The sequence below is a fragment of the Chelon labrosus genome, assembly GCF_963514085.1.
Source record: "Chelon labrosus genome assembly, chromosome: 17".
Taxonomy (NCBI): Eukaryota; Metazoa; Chordata; class Actinopteri; order Mugiliformes; family Mugilidae; genus Chelon; species Chelon labrosus.
In genome coordinates, this window is record NC_140350.1 from 4451303 (window position 1) to 4470326 (window position 19024).

Genomic DNA, 19024 nt, shown 5'->3' on the forward strand with positions numbered 1-19024 from the left:
CAGGTTTGTTCATTTCCCATCTTGCAAGACTGACATCTCCTCCTCCTACATAACACATATCAAATGAGGGATGTGACAGGGGCAGATGAGAAGAAGGAGGAAGATGAGAGTCCTATTTACCACGTATCTATCCTATCTCTATGAATTATAGAGAAGCACGGGCGGCTGACAAGGGTGGCATGGTCTTGTGTCTGTTGGTTGTTCTTTGGTAGGCTGAGTCTGTTCACCATGCCGCACAATCTATTTGCTCCACTGCCTGCTTGGCATCAGCCTGTCCATCTGTTTGTCTGTTTGCCTCCTGGCTCTTGCTTGCTTCTCCCTACTGCCTCCACTTAAGCAGGGCTTTCTCGGCTGCTGCGATTCACATGTCAGCCTGGCCTGCTGCACAAGACAGGCTACTGCGCCAGTGCAGTCTAGACCTCAACCAAGGTATAGCCTGGCATCCATACAAATAGGCTTGACAGTCCAGTGGCGCACATTACTATTCACCTACAAACATACATGCACAGTGTTGGACACAACATGCTACTTCCCAAGGCGAAATTGAAGTAAAATGTCATGCTTTTAAGAACTCACTGTGCTAAATAGCAGGTGTAACAAGCTCTACACACTATATCCAGTAGAGAGAAAGAGATGTAAAAAGCTAACATTAATGAAAAAGGTTTCTATCACAGAGAGAAAGTTGCTGTGTTGAAGAGCTGTGATTTGTTGCTGTTAGCAGCCCTTTTATTTGAAGCAGACCAACTAAAGTACACAGTTCCCTCAGCCACTTTGTAGCTGTCACAGCTACTCTGCCCTCCTTGCTCGCCTGGTGTGGTTTGACATTGTGCTGAAGAGAGCACAGGCTCTCTTATCGTCAGAGAATGACCCCCGGCATGGAAGTTGGAACCGGGTGGGACAAATGGGTGTGTTAGAAATCTCGGCACAGTGCTGGGTCTTTCATATGTTCACACGGCTGGGTGACAGTCAAGCTCTACCTACGACGCAGATGTGGCAGCGTCTGATCAACGTCCTCCAGTAACCCCTGCTACACTGAGCGAGTTGGACGTTCAGGTAGCCTGCTGGGAGTAAGACAGAGCTGGGTGTGAGTCATGTCGACATGCTCTCAGGTGCGAGTCTTTGATATTCAGAGCAAGGGCTCCTTGTCGTGGATTTAAAACCAGTCAGGAGCCGGGATCTGTGATGGTGTGATGTGATGGTGAGTGTGTGGGTGTTCACCTGCAGGAGCTTTCAAGAGTGAACTAAGTTAAAGAATGAGGAAAAGAGAGGACAGAGAGGCAATTCTGTGTCTGACAATGAAGAACTACAAAGGTTCTGCGGCTGTGAGTTCAGCGATTTAAATTTTGCCATGTGGAAAGTTTAACCGACTAACCTTTTGCCACATGAAGAGAAAAATAATACTAAATTTACACATTTTCATTGTAACAGGAAGCACTTTCCAGAATTATGGCTTGTGGAACCTGTCAAGGACTCTTACATCTCTGAAGGCAGCACAATATCTGCCTTCAGAACATATATATATGTTGTGAAAATTTAAACATCATGAATGGAGGTGTTTTAAGCACTATTGTGCCCACTGGAGAAAAGGTACACCCCGTTAACCTGCCTCACCTTTGTTGCCGGGAAATTTATACAGATTATACAGAGGTCTAAAAGACTCAAACACACACCTTTATAGTATGAAAGACAGGAAGTGGATTCCGCTACACTGTGGAATCACAGAAGCTGTGGTTAACTCAACCAGCGTGCCTTCAACATATATCGAGATGTTTCCTCCTCTGCTGCACTGATGTACTGCAGCTGATAGCTTATCTTTGAGATTTGTGTCAGTCCGAAGATCAAGTCAGGGAGGCTGGAACACTTTACATCAAACAGTGGAGCCTCTACACAGTTAAAGTGTAAATCTTTTTATCGGCTAATAGGAAACACTGTGATTGTCTGTATGTATAAATCACTCAGCAAACAGGAGGTTTATTAGAGCAGTTGTGTCTGTTATGCCACGTCCACATATAAAGCTCATTGCCCATCACTTTCTTGCCAGTACAGCTCTTGGGTCGCTGTGCGGTTGTAGAGCGGGCTGCCCACAAACCGGAGGGTTAGTGGTTTGAGCCTCAGAACATGCCACAGTGCCAAACTGTGCTTAAGCAAGACACTGAACCTCCAGTAGTTCCTGGCACGTGTGCGCGTATGACAGTAACCATCTATTTAAAATGAAAATAGCACCAACAATGCCTTTGTTCCATCATAGCATAGTGAACTGGGTGGTAGCAACCAAAGTCATGTACGGCATCTGTCTATGCGCCAACTGAAAGTTGCAATTTGTTAAACTTAGTTCCAGCCCACTTTTCTCTTTCTCTTTTTAATTCCATTAAAACTCCATGGTCATCCAGTGTGCAACAAAGAGCTAATCAAAAAAGCGGCTTTGGATCCTGTCCAGGCAACCTATAGGCCAGTTTGTCATAAATAAAACAATCCAGCATCAGACAGGCAATCACCCCAAATCCCCGTTTGCTATAAGGGGACAGATAGCACGAATAGAGTAGCATGATGAAATAAAATAAGATCTGATGTTCATACTTACCAAGCTATATTTTTTTTGTTTACAATCATTGTTGGTGAGAATGGCACCAGAAAGAAAGTGGTGTTGATTTTTGTTACTTTTGCACAGGAAAGTACTGGTTAACAACGTCATACATGAGAAAAAAGTTCAAAATATACAGTGTAAATAGGGCTGAATCTTTTTCCCTGCAAATCCTTAATAGACAAATAAATATGTGATAAAGTCACTACCACATCCATTACAAAAACATGAATATTTTAGTGTCTTTCCAAAAATATTTCAGTTTGTTCTGTTCCTGTCTTGCTCTGGTTATAAAAGTAAGACATGTGTCTCTGTGGACAGGTTATTAGTCTTTATCTACAAATAACCAAGCTTGACGCTTATGACAATCATGTCAGAAATTACCTGAGTCCCACATACTCCAATGTGGATCTCACAGGCACTACATGATCAGTTTAGTAATACAGCGGAAGAGGAAGAACAAAACAAACAGCTGCCTTGTTTTTAATGGACAAATCCTATGATACAGAACGGAGGAGCGCTCCCGTTATGACCTTTTCAATACATCTCCCATACATATTAACCTTGTAGGTATAACTGGAAGGTGTGGGCGGGATGGACTGGCAATGACTGTCCTTCAGGGACGAGTGTTGTGGGTATGGCGTGTGTGTGTGTGTGTGTGTAGAGGGGGAGGTGTGCGGCTGCTATTAACTTCACTAGTGAATGGATTCCATCAGTAGACTGGCAGACTGAAGAAAGAAAACGGTGTGATTCATTTACTCCAGCTCCCACTCCCAGCTGAACAGTCAAAACACATAGACTGAATAGTTAGGAAATGTCACAGCTCTGACTGCCCAATGTCAGCTGTGGAGGCGTAAGATTACTCACTTAAGAAAAAGGTTTCTCAAAAGCATTTAACAAGTTGGTTATTTACAAGAACAGAAGGACTGAACATGGAGTCAAACCAGTATGTTTGACCAGTTAACATACATCTATCTACAGTATATGCCATACATCTAAAGGTCTAATACAAGAGAATCTAGTAGATGGCGATGTCTCTGTATTTTTTACAGTTCAAAAAATTATTGTCTGAAGTCAAAGGGTTTGACTTACAGGGACTTTTATATAGATTTACCTATATAAGAAAGAGCATAACAGGTCTGCTTAATCTATTAATAACCTGATGAAAATGGGATTCTGATTTTGATGCATTTATCCGGACTGTTATGATACATTCCTGTCAGATTTGTCACTATTCTTGTGATACGTGAGAACCCAAGATTATCAGAGCCTTTTGGGATCCATCTAGACTCCAATAAGATCTGTGCAGGTTTAAGACCTGCATTACACACAATATATGTGTGTCATGCATTATATAAAGTGGGTATTTACAGGTTTTCCATTCTGCATCCGTCCATGGTCAATAAGAAAATCAAGACAACCAAGTAATAGCAGATGTATGATAATAGTAAGCAGTTCTGTATAAAGCAAAATGGTGCCTTCAATGGGCAGCAATCTCACATGAGTCATTATGTCTGATGCTATCTCTGCATGGTTATATAAAAGCTAAGGGATGTGAGGTCAGCTTAAGGACAGGTGCACCCCGTGGTGTCTATGCTGTTCTTTTGTCATGCTTCTATATTGCAAGATGACATTGTCTCCATACACACCGAGACGCACATTCACAAGTGAGACCATGATCATCAGGTTGGCGTCAAATGGCTTCCATCACTTCCTCAATCAGCAGATCTGAACATCACTGAGCTTTTATGGGACATCCTGGAGAGCAGAGTGTGGAGTGGATTTCCTCCTCCTTCATCCCTCAAAGCTTTCCTTCTTCATTGAAGGGTAAACATCCAATTACTTACAGTCCAGAACTTGTGAGGCAGCACTCCATGTGGGACTGAAACTGCTCTGAAGGGTGGTCCTACTCCCTTATTAGGCACTTGATGTTCAAAGACTGTTTAAGATTTCCACTCTTTTAAAAAAATATTTTTTCAACAAAGACATTTTCAACAACCCAGAGACTTAAGTCTTTCTCTGTAGAAATCTGCTTTAAAATAGTGATAACAAGTTTAGTCCCTGGGTATAACCAAGTGTGTCCAGGGCTGATTTGTACAATAAGAGCTAGACGAACACCATGCACACACTTGACTTGATGGCTTCTAGTGTGGAGCCTTGAAGTCAACTTTTATGTTCAGTGGCAGTACAACCACATCATCTGCCATCACGGTAGCTGTAGATCTAACTGAAAATTTGTGTAGCACATCACAGACAACCCAGTGGCTATAGACACCAATAGATACAGGTTATAAACGACTGATATCATGAATCTTTATCACAGTGAAATGCATGATGTCTGCAGATTGCTCAAGTTATGTTGAACTAAGAGCATTAGTCCTTGAAAATGAAATCGTATGGTGGGTCCTACCTCATTTAAACTGAAACATCATCTAAGAGGAAATAAAATCTCCTAGCAACATTAAACTGACTCCTTTTACAGTATTCTGTTTGATATATTTATCGTATTTTACTTTTATCATGTGATTTTGCCAAATAAGTACTAGTGACAATATGGGTTTCTCACTCCTTGTAAAGCAGTGATACAGCATGGCAGTAGTAAATACATTAATGCTGGTGCGGCCACACGTACACATGTATGTTTAATGTTACTACCTGTTTAATTCAACAATATAATTATGCTATTTTCAACACTTCATTGTTGTGAATTACTTATCTAGGGTGTTGTCCTGTGTCAGTAAGTGTGGGTGTGTGGGTTGTCCTTTAATCCCATCCAGCTGCCATTGCATCTGCTATGCCTGCAAATGTTTCACAGTAAAAGCCCTCAACAAAATGCATGGTTTCTGTGTGCTGATACACTATAGGGCTTTTAATCTGAAACAGTAGAGCATTGATGTTAACAGTAATGTTAACAAGGCCTCAGACAAGGCTTTATTTGAACAGTTACAGAGGGAATCAGAGGCTTGTCTTTAATAGAAATAGTCCTTCTGCAGTTGACGTAAATAAAGGATCCAGTAACTACTTGAGGAAATCAGATTTATATTGCATATTTACTTGATTTCTTAAAAGCAACCTTATGGCATTTTCTTCATAAGGTGCGAGGTCTATTCAACCTCCATCAACAATATGACCGTAGATACAGGTGGTAATGTCTTGTTCCATGTCCTGTATTATGTCCCCACAGATGTCCTACTTGTCTTACTTGTGCAAACAGAGCAGAGATACAACTGTTAACTGTTAATAGTGATGTATAAGATAAAAAGGCAGGGCTGGTTGCATGGACTATTAACAAACATCCACATCTACAAAAATGTTACCTGAATCCCAACGCTGCCATGTGTAAATTGGGTGACAAGTCTGTGGCTGGTTATTCACACTGTATATATAGAGCTAGTGTTTCTATTTTTCTTAGTTGCCAAATCCTACTTTTCTTTTTCTCTCAACTACTGCAGTTTGTAAGCAAATATTAGGCTCTGTTCAGACCCGGTGTAAAATGTCTCAAGCCATCACTTGGGATCTTATCACGGCCTTACGATCTGTTTGCAAAGAAATAAGGCATAATTTGGAGTGCAGTAGAATACTGTACAAACAGCTGATGTATCAACACAATGGATTACGATCTACCACTGTTTTACAACCACGATCTGCACTGTTTGTTGTTTGCATGCTCTGAAATGGTGACACGATGCAAACTGTGGGACGTAATGAACAGTTCTTTAACTTGGCCAGTTGTGTTCAGGTCACTCAGGACTCCTGTTAAAATTAGGTCTGAACAGGGCCGAAGTTATCTTTGGGGTAATATTTGGTTGTCCTTGTGTAAGCTCTCTAGTGCATTCTCTCAGGAAGTCAGGAAATACTGTTCTGGAAATCTGCCAACTGCAACACTTAACTGCCCTCAAAGCAGATCTCTTAAGTTTTTTTTAATCTAGCTACTTATGAGAACTTTTGGCTTTTTCCTGTCTGTGTCACAACAATTATGTGAAACACATCATAAAGTGAGTTTAAAAGTTCTCTCCAAAGCAAATTAGATCATGAAAACTAGGAAAACAAACAAGGAAAGAAAAGCAGTGTACTGTGCAAAAAAAAAAAAACATTAGGCACCAAAGGTGAAGCAATTAACTCCATACTGCAGTGACTAGAAATAACCTAAATAACAACATTTGGTTTTAATACTGCCTTTAAAACAGCACAAATACTCTGGGCTACACATGCACACAGTTTTCGTTTTCAGTGCTTGGCAGGTAGTTTGTTCCAATCATCTTGATAAAGTTGTCACAGTTCTTCTGTGGGTTTAGGCTGTCTCATCTGCTTTTGTCTCTTCATGCAGTCCCAGGCTGACTCTATGATGTCGAGATCAAGGCCAAACCATCTGTTGCACGAAGCCTCGTTCTTCTTGTTGCTTGAGATGGTTCTTTATTATTTGTAAATATCGATGTTGCAATTTGAGCATTGATATTTGCACTAGTTATCTTATCATTTTGTATTATACTCTATTTCTAAGATTTTTTTTTTATATATATTGTTTTGGGTGGACAACAAAAGAAGAATTTCATTGTACCTGCACTGTGCACATGACAATAGACTCTTTGAATCTTGAATCTTATTAGTCTGGCACTGTGGTTGGGGGTCATTGTCAATCTGCACAATAAATTTGGGGACGATCGGAAACCTCCCTGATGCTTGCTACTGCTTGATTGATGAAAAAAAAAAAAGCATCGAAAGTGGCTGAATATTTCACACAGTACTGCCTGCTTTATCCTGTTAATATCATGCTGTCTGTCCTTAAAGTGAAGCTGATAGATATACCTATGCAAGTTGTGTCCTAATAGCTGTTTTTTCTATTAATAATTATTTATTTGATCGCTGTAGAGAAACATTAACAAAGAATATTCATAAAAAGAGTAAAACACGGGTCTCACCTGCCCTTTCGATGAATACTATGTTGAATATTGTACTGTTGTAAACACACAGTATAAGGTTATTATAGGTAGTATAAATGCCTTCCTTTATTAGCCTTTTCCTCAGCCACTTGGAGAGTCACAGCTTATTCTCTTCCTGAGTGCGGTAATTGGTTGGTCATATCACGAAGACACAGTGAGAAATTGACGACTAACAGAAAATTCCTCCCTCCCGGTGTGATCATTCGCTACTGTTGAATATTAAAAATAACACATTAAAGAACATTACCATGAAGCACTTGACTAAAACCAATGTGAGTCCATTTTAATGGCACACTGCTCGCTCATCAGAGCCAATACTTGATAGGTATTATTATGAATTAGCTGCGCATGCATAACAGCAGGGTGGGGAGTGATGGAAGGACTCCTGTCTGAGGAAATGGAATTCACAACCTCTCCTTAGCTGTAATAAGGTGCTGCCTTAGTACAGTGGGATATAGACATTCATGTATGAGGAGGGTGTGATAAAGTGTTAAAAAAGTATTTGAAAGCTGTCACGCCGTCGTCTGTTTATTGATTCTTACTCTGAATATTTACTGCTTTTAATACAAGGGAATGGTTGTCTGTCTCTCTGTGGTAGCCCTGCGATAAGACTGCCGACCTGTCCAGGGTGTACCCCGTACCTCTAGCCCGATGACAGCTGGGATAGGCTCCAGCCCCCCCACGACCCTTCAAAGGACAAGCTGTTACAGAAGATGAATGAATGAATGAACACAAGGGGAGGTGCAGCCATAGCTAAAGGATGTTTCAACATTCACATGGAGGCCTGGAGGAGATAATCAATACTTTCATCACATCCTACATGTGCTAAAGCGGGGCAATGTTTAAGTCAGTGCAGCTGGTGGGGCAGGCTATGACACTCTTGCTAAGCAGCACCCTAGTATTAATAATACATGAAGCAGAATTCATAGAGAGGAAGTGCTTTGGAGAGCGAGGCCTCCGTGGCACACGAACACAGGGTGATTGACTAAGTCACTTAAAGGTCCAGTCACTCACATCTGAGCGGACACTGACCCATTACACTGGCAGAGCTCTTGAGAGGACGGGCAAGGAGAAGGTGGGGTGCCCTGTACATTCACAACCCTCCCAAGTGGGGTGGAATTTCTGTCCACATCAATTATTCAAGAACCATCTTGGATAACACTCATAGGCAGGATGGATGAGGTCTATTTCTGTATAGTACTTCATAAGGATGAAGACAGGAGGCATTTTTTATTTGGTGCGCTGGTGCTTCAGACACCGGATAACCAGCTCTCTATGAGCAACTAAGGTAAAAAGCTATTTTTTGTCTCTGAAAAATGCTCTCAACACACTCCAAATTCTCTTCACTTTGCCGTCATTCCCAGATGTCAGCACTTTGTAGATCTGAGGGTCACATTTATTTCCTGTATCCAAAGAAATTTTATGTACAGCTGGTGTTGCCGATAGGGACCCTTACAAAGGTGACAAAAGCCTCAGAAAACAGGCCCTTGTGCTGTCCTTTCACACCGAACCCTCTCAATAATTCTCATCTTTTCTATTAAGGTTTCTGGGACCCCCAGATGGGTCGCAAGGTTTTGTTTGCGCCACCGTAACTAGCAACAAAGGCAACAACTAGTGCTTTTACAGTCATGTGCATCTTCTGGCCACGGCCTGTGAAGCACTGCGTGTCACACAGTGTACCACATCACAGCTGCACGCGGTCAAAAGTGCTTGAACTCTCCAGGCCATACAGTAACAACTTCTCGGCTTACCCGTCACATTGCCCTTCAGTGGCAAAGGTTTACTAAATATTTATAACCATGATAGTAACTGTCATTAACCGTGACACATCAGCAAGTCAGATGTAGACAATGACTGCTGCTTCAGAGGCATTTGGTGTTACTGGGAAGATACAGCAGAGGGGATGAAAAAACAAAAGTAACCTATAATTTCTATCTCCTACACTTTCTGCACATTTTCTTTCTCTGATAATAATAATTTTGGTTGCAATTTTGGACATACAATGCAACTTATGTGCACGGAGGAAATAGAGGGATAGGACTCTTATTTAGCGTACGATCTTAAGGTGGTAAACCCCAACAAAGTGGCAACTAAGGGGAGACAGGCAAAAATGTGTTTCTACGCACTTGTCAATTTTAAGATTGGGGGCTATTTTGTTCTATGTCTTCTTTCAGATTGGTTAAAAGGAACCTTCCAAACATCCCATATTTAGGTGTTAATTTGACTACAACCCTTCTATTGGAAATTAAATCCATTCTTACATTTAGATATACAATCTAACAAAACTTGAAATACAAAAATCTTAATGTCAGCCAGGTAAGTGTTGTGGTGATATCTATTAGTTAAATATTTTAGCCAAATCTAGAGGTTTCCATTAGAGTAGAATATGAGTCTGGCAACACACAACTTGGATATCATTATGGGGCATGTTTCAATCAAAACAGAGAGAAAGATACCTCTGCACACAATTGGATAATCCTACAACCAGTCAGTCATTTTGTTGTCAACAAATTCTCCACTGCGCTTAGATGATGTGTATGATTACATCTTTGTTACTATTCTGTCCATCACTGCATTAAGCCCGCCTAAACGATTTGATTGGCCAGGCGGATCTTTTCGAAGCAACTCCAAACCAACTTTTGCCCCCAAACATTTTAAGGTGGCAGGGAAAGTTTGGGCTGACTTCCAAGATAGGTTTCCATTCAAAATGTATGAAATTTTAAATTATGCATTTTACTATATTTAGGTTTTTCTCAAACTCTAAACCACAAACGTCCACTTCTGTAGAACTTACATAGACAACCATTCCCACTTTTATTCCTATCTATACCCCTTCTACAAAGGGGTTTGGCCATAGATAAATTATAGCCTGAAATATATACTGTTCCTGAAAAAAATCCATGTGATTTATTAAGTAATAACGTCACACATGTTTAAGCCTTACATGTCAGCTAGGTTTTATGTTCAGATTGTTGAGATGTAGGATAATAGTGTGTGTTTGACCAGATAATACATCGTTTCCATGCACAGTTCCGCAAAACCTGAAATACACAGCCAAAAAAAAAAATGTCGCCACCTGGATTTAACTAAGCAAGTAGGTATGAGCCTCCTATTGGATAATTACTGCATGGGTGATTATCTATCAGCTGGTAACAAGTTATTTAACCCAAACTGCCATGAGTGGTCGTGGAAAAGATGTTAGTCTGTTTGAGAAGGGTTAGGATTAGGGATTGGCATGCATCAAGCACAGAAAACATCTAAGGAGATTGCAGAAACTACTAAAATTGAGTTAAGAACTGTCCAATGTATCATTAAAAACTGGAAAAAAAGTGGGGAACCATCACATCAGGGTAAGAAGAGAGGCAGATGAAGTGATGCACCCTGAATATACTGAATGACCAGGTTATTCCATCAGTGGATTTTTCTTCCCCGATGGTACAGGCATATTCCAAGATGACAATGCAAGGATTCATGGGGTTCAGAATTTGAAAGAGTGGTTCAGGGAGCATGAGACAACATTTTCACACATGGATTGGCCACCACAGAGTCCAGACCTTAACCCCACTGAGAATCTTTGGGATGTGCTGGAGAAGGCTTTGAGCAGTGGTCAGACTCTCCCATCATCAATATAAGATCTTGGTGAAAAATGAATGCAACACTGGATGGAAATAAATCTGGTGACATTGCAGAATCTTATCGAAACAATGCCACAGTGAATGTGTGCTGTAATCAAAGCTAAAGGCGGTCCAATGAAATATTAGAGTGTGTGACCTTTTGGTGGCTGGAGAATTTTCATGGGGACATCTACTAGTTAAAATATTATTCCCCTGTAGTGTCTGAATTTGATCTTACTGTGTCTCTATGCAAATGACAGGATAAAAGGAAGAAGCATACATCTTCAGGGGGAGCACATGTGCTGTTTGTGAAGGGAAAATGTTTTCATTATATTACCACAACTTATAAACAGTATTTTACATGTGCTTCCAAATAGTTTTGAAATAATGCTTTCTATGTGATATCCCTTCTCTGGGTATAATGTGTGTTTACTGGTGGAGTGGAAATGCCAAAGATTCCCTGGGCTATCAAAGTTGGCACAACGGTAACACAATTTGTGAGTTTGAATCCACTTGAGCAGATGTTTCTAACAGCTGGACTAGTTACAGTGGGCCGACTGTGTACACACCTCACCGCTGACCATGTATATGCCATGTGCTCATTTTCTCCCATAAAACCTGTTAGACAGAAGACTATCAGGAGATTTTACATTTCTAACACTACCATTTAATAGCAGGCATTCGCTTTTGGCTACAATAAACATTAAGTGCTAGACCTGTCCAGTAGTCACTCTCCTCTAATTTATGTTCTCCTGCGAGGCCTGCAAAAAATCAGCAATGTCCAATGCTTTGAGTTTTGTTGGACCATTTATTTGTTGACTATACTGAGAGACACAATTAACTCGTGTTCTTTATATTCTTGATTGAAACACCTTACTTAATTAATGTTGTGCTGCAAATTTAATAATGCATTTATAGGGAACAATGTAATTTATGAATTAATAATGATTACCATAATCTTGGACATTCCTAATTAGAACTACTGTTTACGATCCAATTATTATCTCATTAGAACTTTTTACAAATAGGTGGAGTTGGAACTAAATGAGGCTCGTTTTTCTACAAGTTAGAGAGGGACCAGAAAACAAACAAATGAAAAAAAATAAAATATGCAGAAATGTTCTCCAGAGATTTTATAGCAGAACCGGCAGTAAACAAATGTTAACAATTTTTGTAACTTAAATTGTGAGGGAATAAGTTCTTGAATATACTATTAAAATCAAGAACTGACAGTCGACTGACGTCTGGTATTTGTGTGTTCATGCCTCCATGTCGAAGGAACTGCAACATTTGATTGTGACAGAATGTCTTCCATGCGCACACAGTTATTTCTGTCACACTCTGGCTTTCTTTGTTTCAGTCTCGAGCTCTGACTGAGACGCGGTGCTGAGACACGTGGGGATGTATACTGGGGTCATATGTGACCAGGACCGATCCCTGGTGAACATGGTTCTACTACACTGATCCTGTCAGTCAGATAGCCAGTCAGTCAGTCAGTCGGTTTCAGGAAAGCGCTGGGAGACAGAGAGAGAGGGAGTGGAGACACATGCGCACACACACACACACACACACACAGAGAAGGAGCGCCACAAGTATTCCCTCCAGTCAGTCACGATCCGCAAAACCGTTCAAATGATGCAGGATTTCTCAAGAGGCCTGTGGGGTGGAACTGGGTGAAGGAGGACCTAATGTCACACTCGGTACACTGAGGTCGGTTCCTGTCAATTATCACAAGGCACATGATGACTTAGAAAACTGCTACTGAACTCTGTAGAGCTCTGAGATGACCATATTACTGGTGTAAATAAAACAAGCATCACTGGCACTCTGTGGAAGGTGTTAATCCCTGACTAATGAACTCTGCCTCTGCCAGTAGCTTTCCTGTTGCATCCCTGGACATCTCCACCTGTGTGTGCGTGCGCGTGTGTGTGTGTGTGAGGTTGGGGATTCAGAAAGGGAGGGACAGGCTCCACTCTCCCGTCCCTCAGCCTGACAGGCAGAACTCAGCCACACAATTTCACGGTTTGTGGGCAGTACACACCACTGCTTTCCCATCCCTGAGAACCAGGGACCCACAGTGTGTGTATGTGTGGGTGTGTTAGCCTGTGCATATGAACATGAACACACATACACTCACACCAGCTCTGCTATTAATACTTGGGAAAAGAAGAAATCAAATATTAATCCTTCAACGTCCACCTGGAATTGAAAAAAAAAAGGAAAAAAAAAAGGTGTGTGGACTTACCATTTTGTTATTGATTTCATGAAAATGAATTTCACAGACTTTCTCTACGATGTCTTCACTCTCAAAAGTTATGAAACCAAATCCTATGCAGAGAGAAACAGAGGGGAGAGGGGAGAGAAAGGTGGAGAGTTAGTGGAGCACCATAACAGACCTCCAGCAACTAAAAGAAAACGCACGTTAAGATGGAATATTATCACCAGCCACATCCAGAAACTATGCGAGTACATCAGTGGAGATTGGCTTGGGCATGGAAAAGAACAAGTGAACAAGACAGACATTGTCCTCTTTAAATCAGGAATATGATGAAATCTGCCACATTATTAAGGGCACTCAAGGACCTCTTCTACAAAGAGAAGATGGAAAAACAGCACAAAGCTCATTTAATGAGATTCAGGGAGCTGGGGCCCAGCATCTGAATTTCATTAAATGCATTTTGTGTTCTTTTTATTGAAATCTCACTGTATAACAAGCCCTCATTTTTATGTTAATACAGGCCTCAGAATGAATGTGTCGTTGACAGTGGGATTTTCATGCCATATTTATAGGATAAAAGCTTAACCCCTCTTTTAACACAAAGACAGAGAAACAAGATGGTTTTAGACTTTTGAACACGAGTGGATTGCTATGCTCTCCTCTGTGTTTTGATGGTGATACACAAAGCAATCTAGCTTCTGTGTAGCTGGGGTTGAAAGGAAAGCAGATATTCTATTACTTTTGCAAAAGAGAAACTGTTAGTGAATAAAGCAGCAAGTGGGAGTGAAAGGACACGAGTTTCCTTTCAGAGCTGCGAACGGCCAAAGGAAATAAAATCACCTCAGATTGCGCTTAAACAGCCGCCACTACAAACATCACGCCACCTGACTGACACACGCGCTGCCACAGACGGCACCGTCAATGTGCTATCACGGAGCATCAGATGATACCGACTCCACGTGAAAAGGCACTAATGTGAACAGTTGTTACTTGAATGAACTGGGAAGACAAATCCATGTGTTCAGGCATCAGCTCGCAGGATAAATCTCAAGGTCGAAGACTCAAGGGGAAGCCTTTCAGAGCCCGGTATCCTGCGTGTGTGCAGAAATTCACTTACAGCACGCACAGTGCAGTTCGATACGACAGGGTATACAAGCAGAAGAGAACCGCCTGAGATTCTGCCGTATTTATTGTACTGAGACAGTTTATCCCTTTAATATCTCCGGCTGTATTAGGCCATTGCTGGCTATGCTGCAAATCAATAAGCAGGGCTGCGTTATGGCAGTATTGGCTTTACAGGATTTTTGAATCAATGTAATTAAGCACCTTTACCTGTGAGGTATTTAATGCAACCAATTCCCATTTGGTTAGTCTATACACAAACAATGAGGCATACTGATCACACAGCTACATTTATACTTATTTCACCATATAAAGTCATATATACCATATCCATATCACCCACTCCTACTGAGTGTATTGTTTGTTTGAATATCTAACAGCTTAAACCTCTTGATTTTTGCATCTATGCATAAATAGTAAAGCAAAGTGTAGTATAGTATATTAGTTCCCTAAGCAGCTTATTATATTAATTCACCAGATCATAGAAATATACAGATTTCTTTGTCAGGAGCTCATTGTGCTGCGTACTACAGTAGGCATCCTATCACAAGCACTGACATTTATACTTCTGTCATAAAGTCTTTATCTCTCACTAGCGTTTTTCTCTTCTGCTCCTCCTTCAGTTCCTCCTCCACGAATAACAAAAGAATCTCCTCAAGCCCTTCTCCTGACACAAGCCGGAACGTATCGAAACAGCCTTGTCAAAAGCAGGGCTGGAAACCTAATGCCTGGGCTGATTAAAAATGAGAAACATCTAATCTAATGAGGCCCTGAATGCGAGACAGACTATCAATTTCCACTGAGATATCTCAACAGCGAGTTCTAGGGAGAGCGCGCGGCACGCGCGAGAGGACGGGGGAGACAAGGGACAGGTGATGACGGCGGGCTGGAACAGAGGGGGAGAAGCACCCTCTTCTCCTGCTCACCCCACCTTCATGGTAGCGCAAGGAGCACTTTTGACAACCAACAAATCAACCGCCAGGAGTAATTTGTCACGGAGGAGTGTAGGTAGAGGGAGTGGAGTCTGGGGGAACGAGGAAAGGAAAGAGAAAAAGGTGGAGATGAAAGGAGGAGGGGGGTGGGGAGAAAGACAGAAAAAGTGACAAGGAAAGAGGTTAACACACATGGCCCCTGTCGCCACACTCCTTCCTGCTGCTACAGGCAGCTCCTCCATCAACTGACAGGACATTTTCCACTGCACCATTATATCCAGCGGGGTCAGGGCTGAGCCACACCACCACAGATACCACCAGCAGGGCCCTTCCACCCATGACTGGATCTGTTTAAATGAACAAAAAGACATTTTTTTCTGTAGTGTAAACTACTGCTAGAATGTGTACATACACAAAAAAACTACACAGCAAACATCCCTATTTCTCTCACTCCTTGGCTCAGCACACCTCCATGATCAGTCCCCCGTGGACTATCTGAACTTCTGTCCCCGCCATTGCAGTGCAGTTCTTTGCTCCACTATCCTATTTTACAGACCCTACAGACAATTACAGGCCACAAAATAGCACCAACAGAAGCATTCCTCTCTCCCATCCTCGTTCTGCGGGGTGTCAGCAGAGAGAGATTGTCTCCATGCGTTCTGGCCATTCTCCTCCAACTATCCACACATGGCAGACGGCTGACCTCCACGAAACTATTAAAGACTGTCAGCACAGACAGACACGAGGAGGGAGCTGTCAACATGCTCACACTAAAGAACCTTCCCACAGCTTAAACAATAACCTGTAAATGGAAACACATGGATGTCTTATTGGAAGGCTGATAATAGGTGTTATGTGGCTACTGGCTGAGACCTCTTGGCTGCACTTGCTCACACTTATTAGCCAGTACTGGGCTTGGCCTCATCTCATCGCTCCACAGAATAGGCAGGGAGCCCGCTTTCACGGCCTTTTACCAGCTTCATCATACTCTGTCTTTATTTCACACTCGGAGCAGGTTTCTCTGCTTCTGTTGGTCCAATGCTTCTCACCCACTTTCACCCACCCAGCCTGGAAATAAGGCTGATTCTGCCAGAAGCAGATTATGGGGGAGCTTGCAAATTGATGCAGCTATGTTGACTTGAAAAGTGGCATGACAGCTTTAAAATTAAGAACCTTTTGGAGGGGAGACTACAGAGTATGAAAGTCCCCCAGTTAATTACTTACGTTGAGACAATATTTTAGTATTTGACAAACGTTATTAACATGGAAATGAGGTATTATGTGGCTGAATATGTGCTAATTTGTATACATTTCCAGAATATAAAAAAAATGAACATTGGATAAAGCCATCTTCAAAATTCCTGACATATGGGAGTCAAATGTTTTTACAGAGGGGATCTTTTTTAATCTCTTCTTATCACTCTCAATAGCCAGACAAAATCCATTTTTGTCACATTTTGGGGAATAAAATAAATCAGATGATGAATGATATATGAGCAAATCCCCTCTGTAAAAACCTTCAGAATATAGATTGGAATGAAACTGTAAAGTGTAGGGTGTCGGTGGTGATGAAATGGAGATGTCTGCCCCCAAGATACGCTGTAAGGAAACAGCCTTTATAGATATGTTTTGTAAAATGCCATATAATCATAGTGGAAACCATTATTTATGGTTAAACATTTTAACTGAAAGATGTCACCATGATATTACCGGTTGATTACTTGCATTGAGTCATTTACATTCACAATAATGAGGTATTAACCTCCTTTAAAGTGCAGTCAAATAATACCTAAATGTGTACTTTGCATGTTTTCTTCGCACTAGTTTGAAAGAGGATATACAAAGGAAGAAAAAAAGGCCAAAATCTGAAAATAGACTAGTGCACATTTGTCTGTAGTGTTTGCACTTAAAGATTAAATGTTTCTTCTTGGCTTTTTTCTATATGTATACATATCTTCCTGCAGATTTAAAATGAACTCAAAAATCACAGTAAATTATGATCTTCAGGTTACATGTGTAAAATTCTGTGAGAACACGAACACACAAGGGGCAGAGATACGGGTGACATAAATTTACAGCTGCTACGTGTAGCAGGCATCCCCCAGCTCCCTGATGACTGCAGCTAAATATACTGCAATAAGTACATGAGAGCCAATGCAAAGCACATATGCATTATCGGTGACATACAAGGAATACACCTAGAGCTCATTACACGCCTTTCTAGGTCAGAGTTAAGCATGGACTGAATTAAAACAAAGAGGAAGGAAAGGAGCGTTCATTTGCTGACAGGGAGACACTGCTGGACTGCTATATATTATATGTTATGTATATTCAATAATGACAGACTACAATATGGCAGCAGCTGCTTTTGGATATTAATACTATTTTGGTTGACGTACAGAGCGCATAAACATCTAGATCTAATGCTTTGACAGTGGCGGCTGTATACTGCTACTGATTAGAACTGCATCTAATGAGAGGAGCCTGCTGCTGAGCACCTCTGACTGCTGGCCCTGTCAACAAGGAGTGAAGAAGCGGAGCAACCTGGAGGAAGTGTCAGTCATGTCTCCTGGGACACAGCACGTAGGGAATGGAGTCACCCCGACATGATTTGCAAAAATACACACAAGCACAACCACAAACTCACACTCATACAGTGCATGCACGCTTGCCTGGTATAGGTCATAGGTGCAAACCACCTGGAGGTACAGATGCTCCACCTATACTTTCCCTATTGAAATGGTTACCCTGCCCTAGATGCATAATCCAAACTTCACCTGTGCTGTCAGGACTAACCCTACAAAAAAACTCCAGCACCGTCTGTCTGCCTGTGTGCCCTATCCTCCAAGACACATCTTCTTGTAATGCAGAGGAGCAGAAAGAGGCAGTCCGAACACCCACGGCACAGTTAGAGTCCTTTGATCAGTATTTCCGTCTGCTATTACTAGAGATCCAGAGCCCCAGGCAATAATCCCCTGTTTAATACAGTTAACGCCCTGAACTCTCTAACAGCACAGGGCACGTATAGCTGAGAAGAGAGGAGAAAGAACACATCTGGGAGAATATTGTAACTAGAAAGAAATAGCATCTGCCATTATCACACTAGCATTATACTCAGTATTTCTGCAGAAGTATGTAGAGCGTTCACCAGGGCATATTCAAAGATCAACCTGTCTTTTACACCTATTATATATGCCTCTCCTTAAATAACTAGGTGTTACAATTATCCACAGGAAACTAAAATATAGGCTATGGTTATTGGTTAGCATGGAGACAAACACACACACACTGAGAGGTAGAAAGACAGACACATAGAGATAAAATAGCCCCCAAAGGGATACCCAGAATCCCTGATCACAAGTCAAGACACCAGCTAATGAAAATCCAAAACAAATTTATGTGACTGCTTTGATGCATCAGAGTCCGTGGGGGAAAGCGACGATGGACGATGTAAAATGAATCCCAGAAGGGTCCCCGTACCGTGAGCTAAGATAACACGCAGAAGATAAGACTGACAAAATGTTGTTAGTTTAACTGTAAGATCACAACATAGACACATCATGGTATTTGTCTCCATAGCTCCTAGGAATGTAACAATCATATGTATACAGCTGTAT

General features: G+C 41.5%; 1 protein-coding gene across 5 annotated transcripts in view; it reads right to left on the reverse strand.

The window, feature by feature from the left end:
• LOC311502857 (RNA-binding protein Musashi homolog 2) overlaps window positions 1-19024 on the reverse strand; it is a 241153-nt gene that overhangs the window by 51153 nt on the left and 170976 nt on the right. For all 5 annotated transcript variants that reach the window (XM_084565270.1, XM_084565273.1, XM_084565272.1 and 2 more), the window contains one exon: window positions 13381-13463. In XM_084565270.1, coding sequence (XP_084421396.1) covers window positions 13381-13463 — 83 coding nt within the window. The remainder of the gene's footprint in view (window positions 1-13380; window positions 13464-19024) is intronic.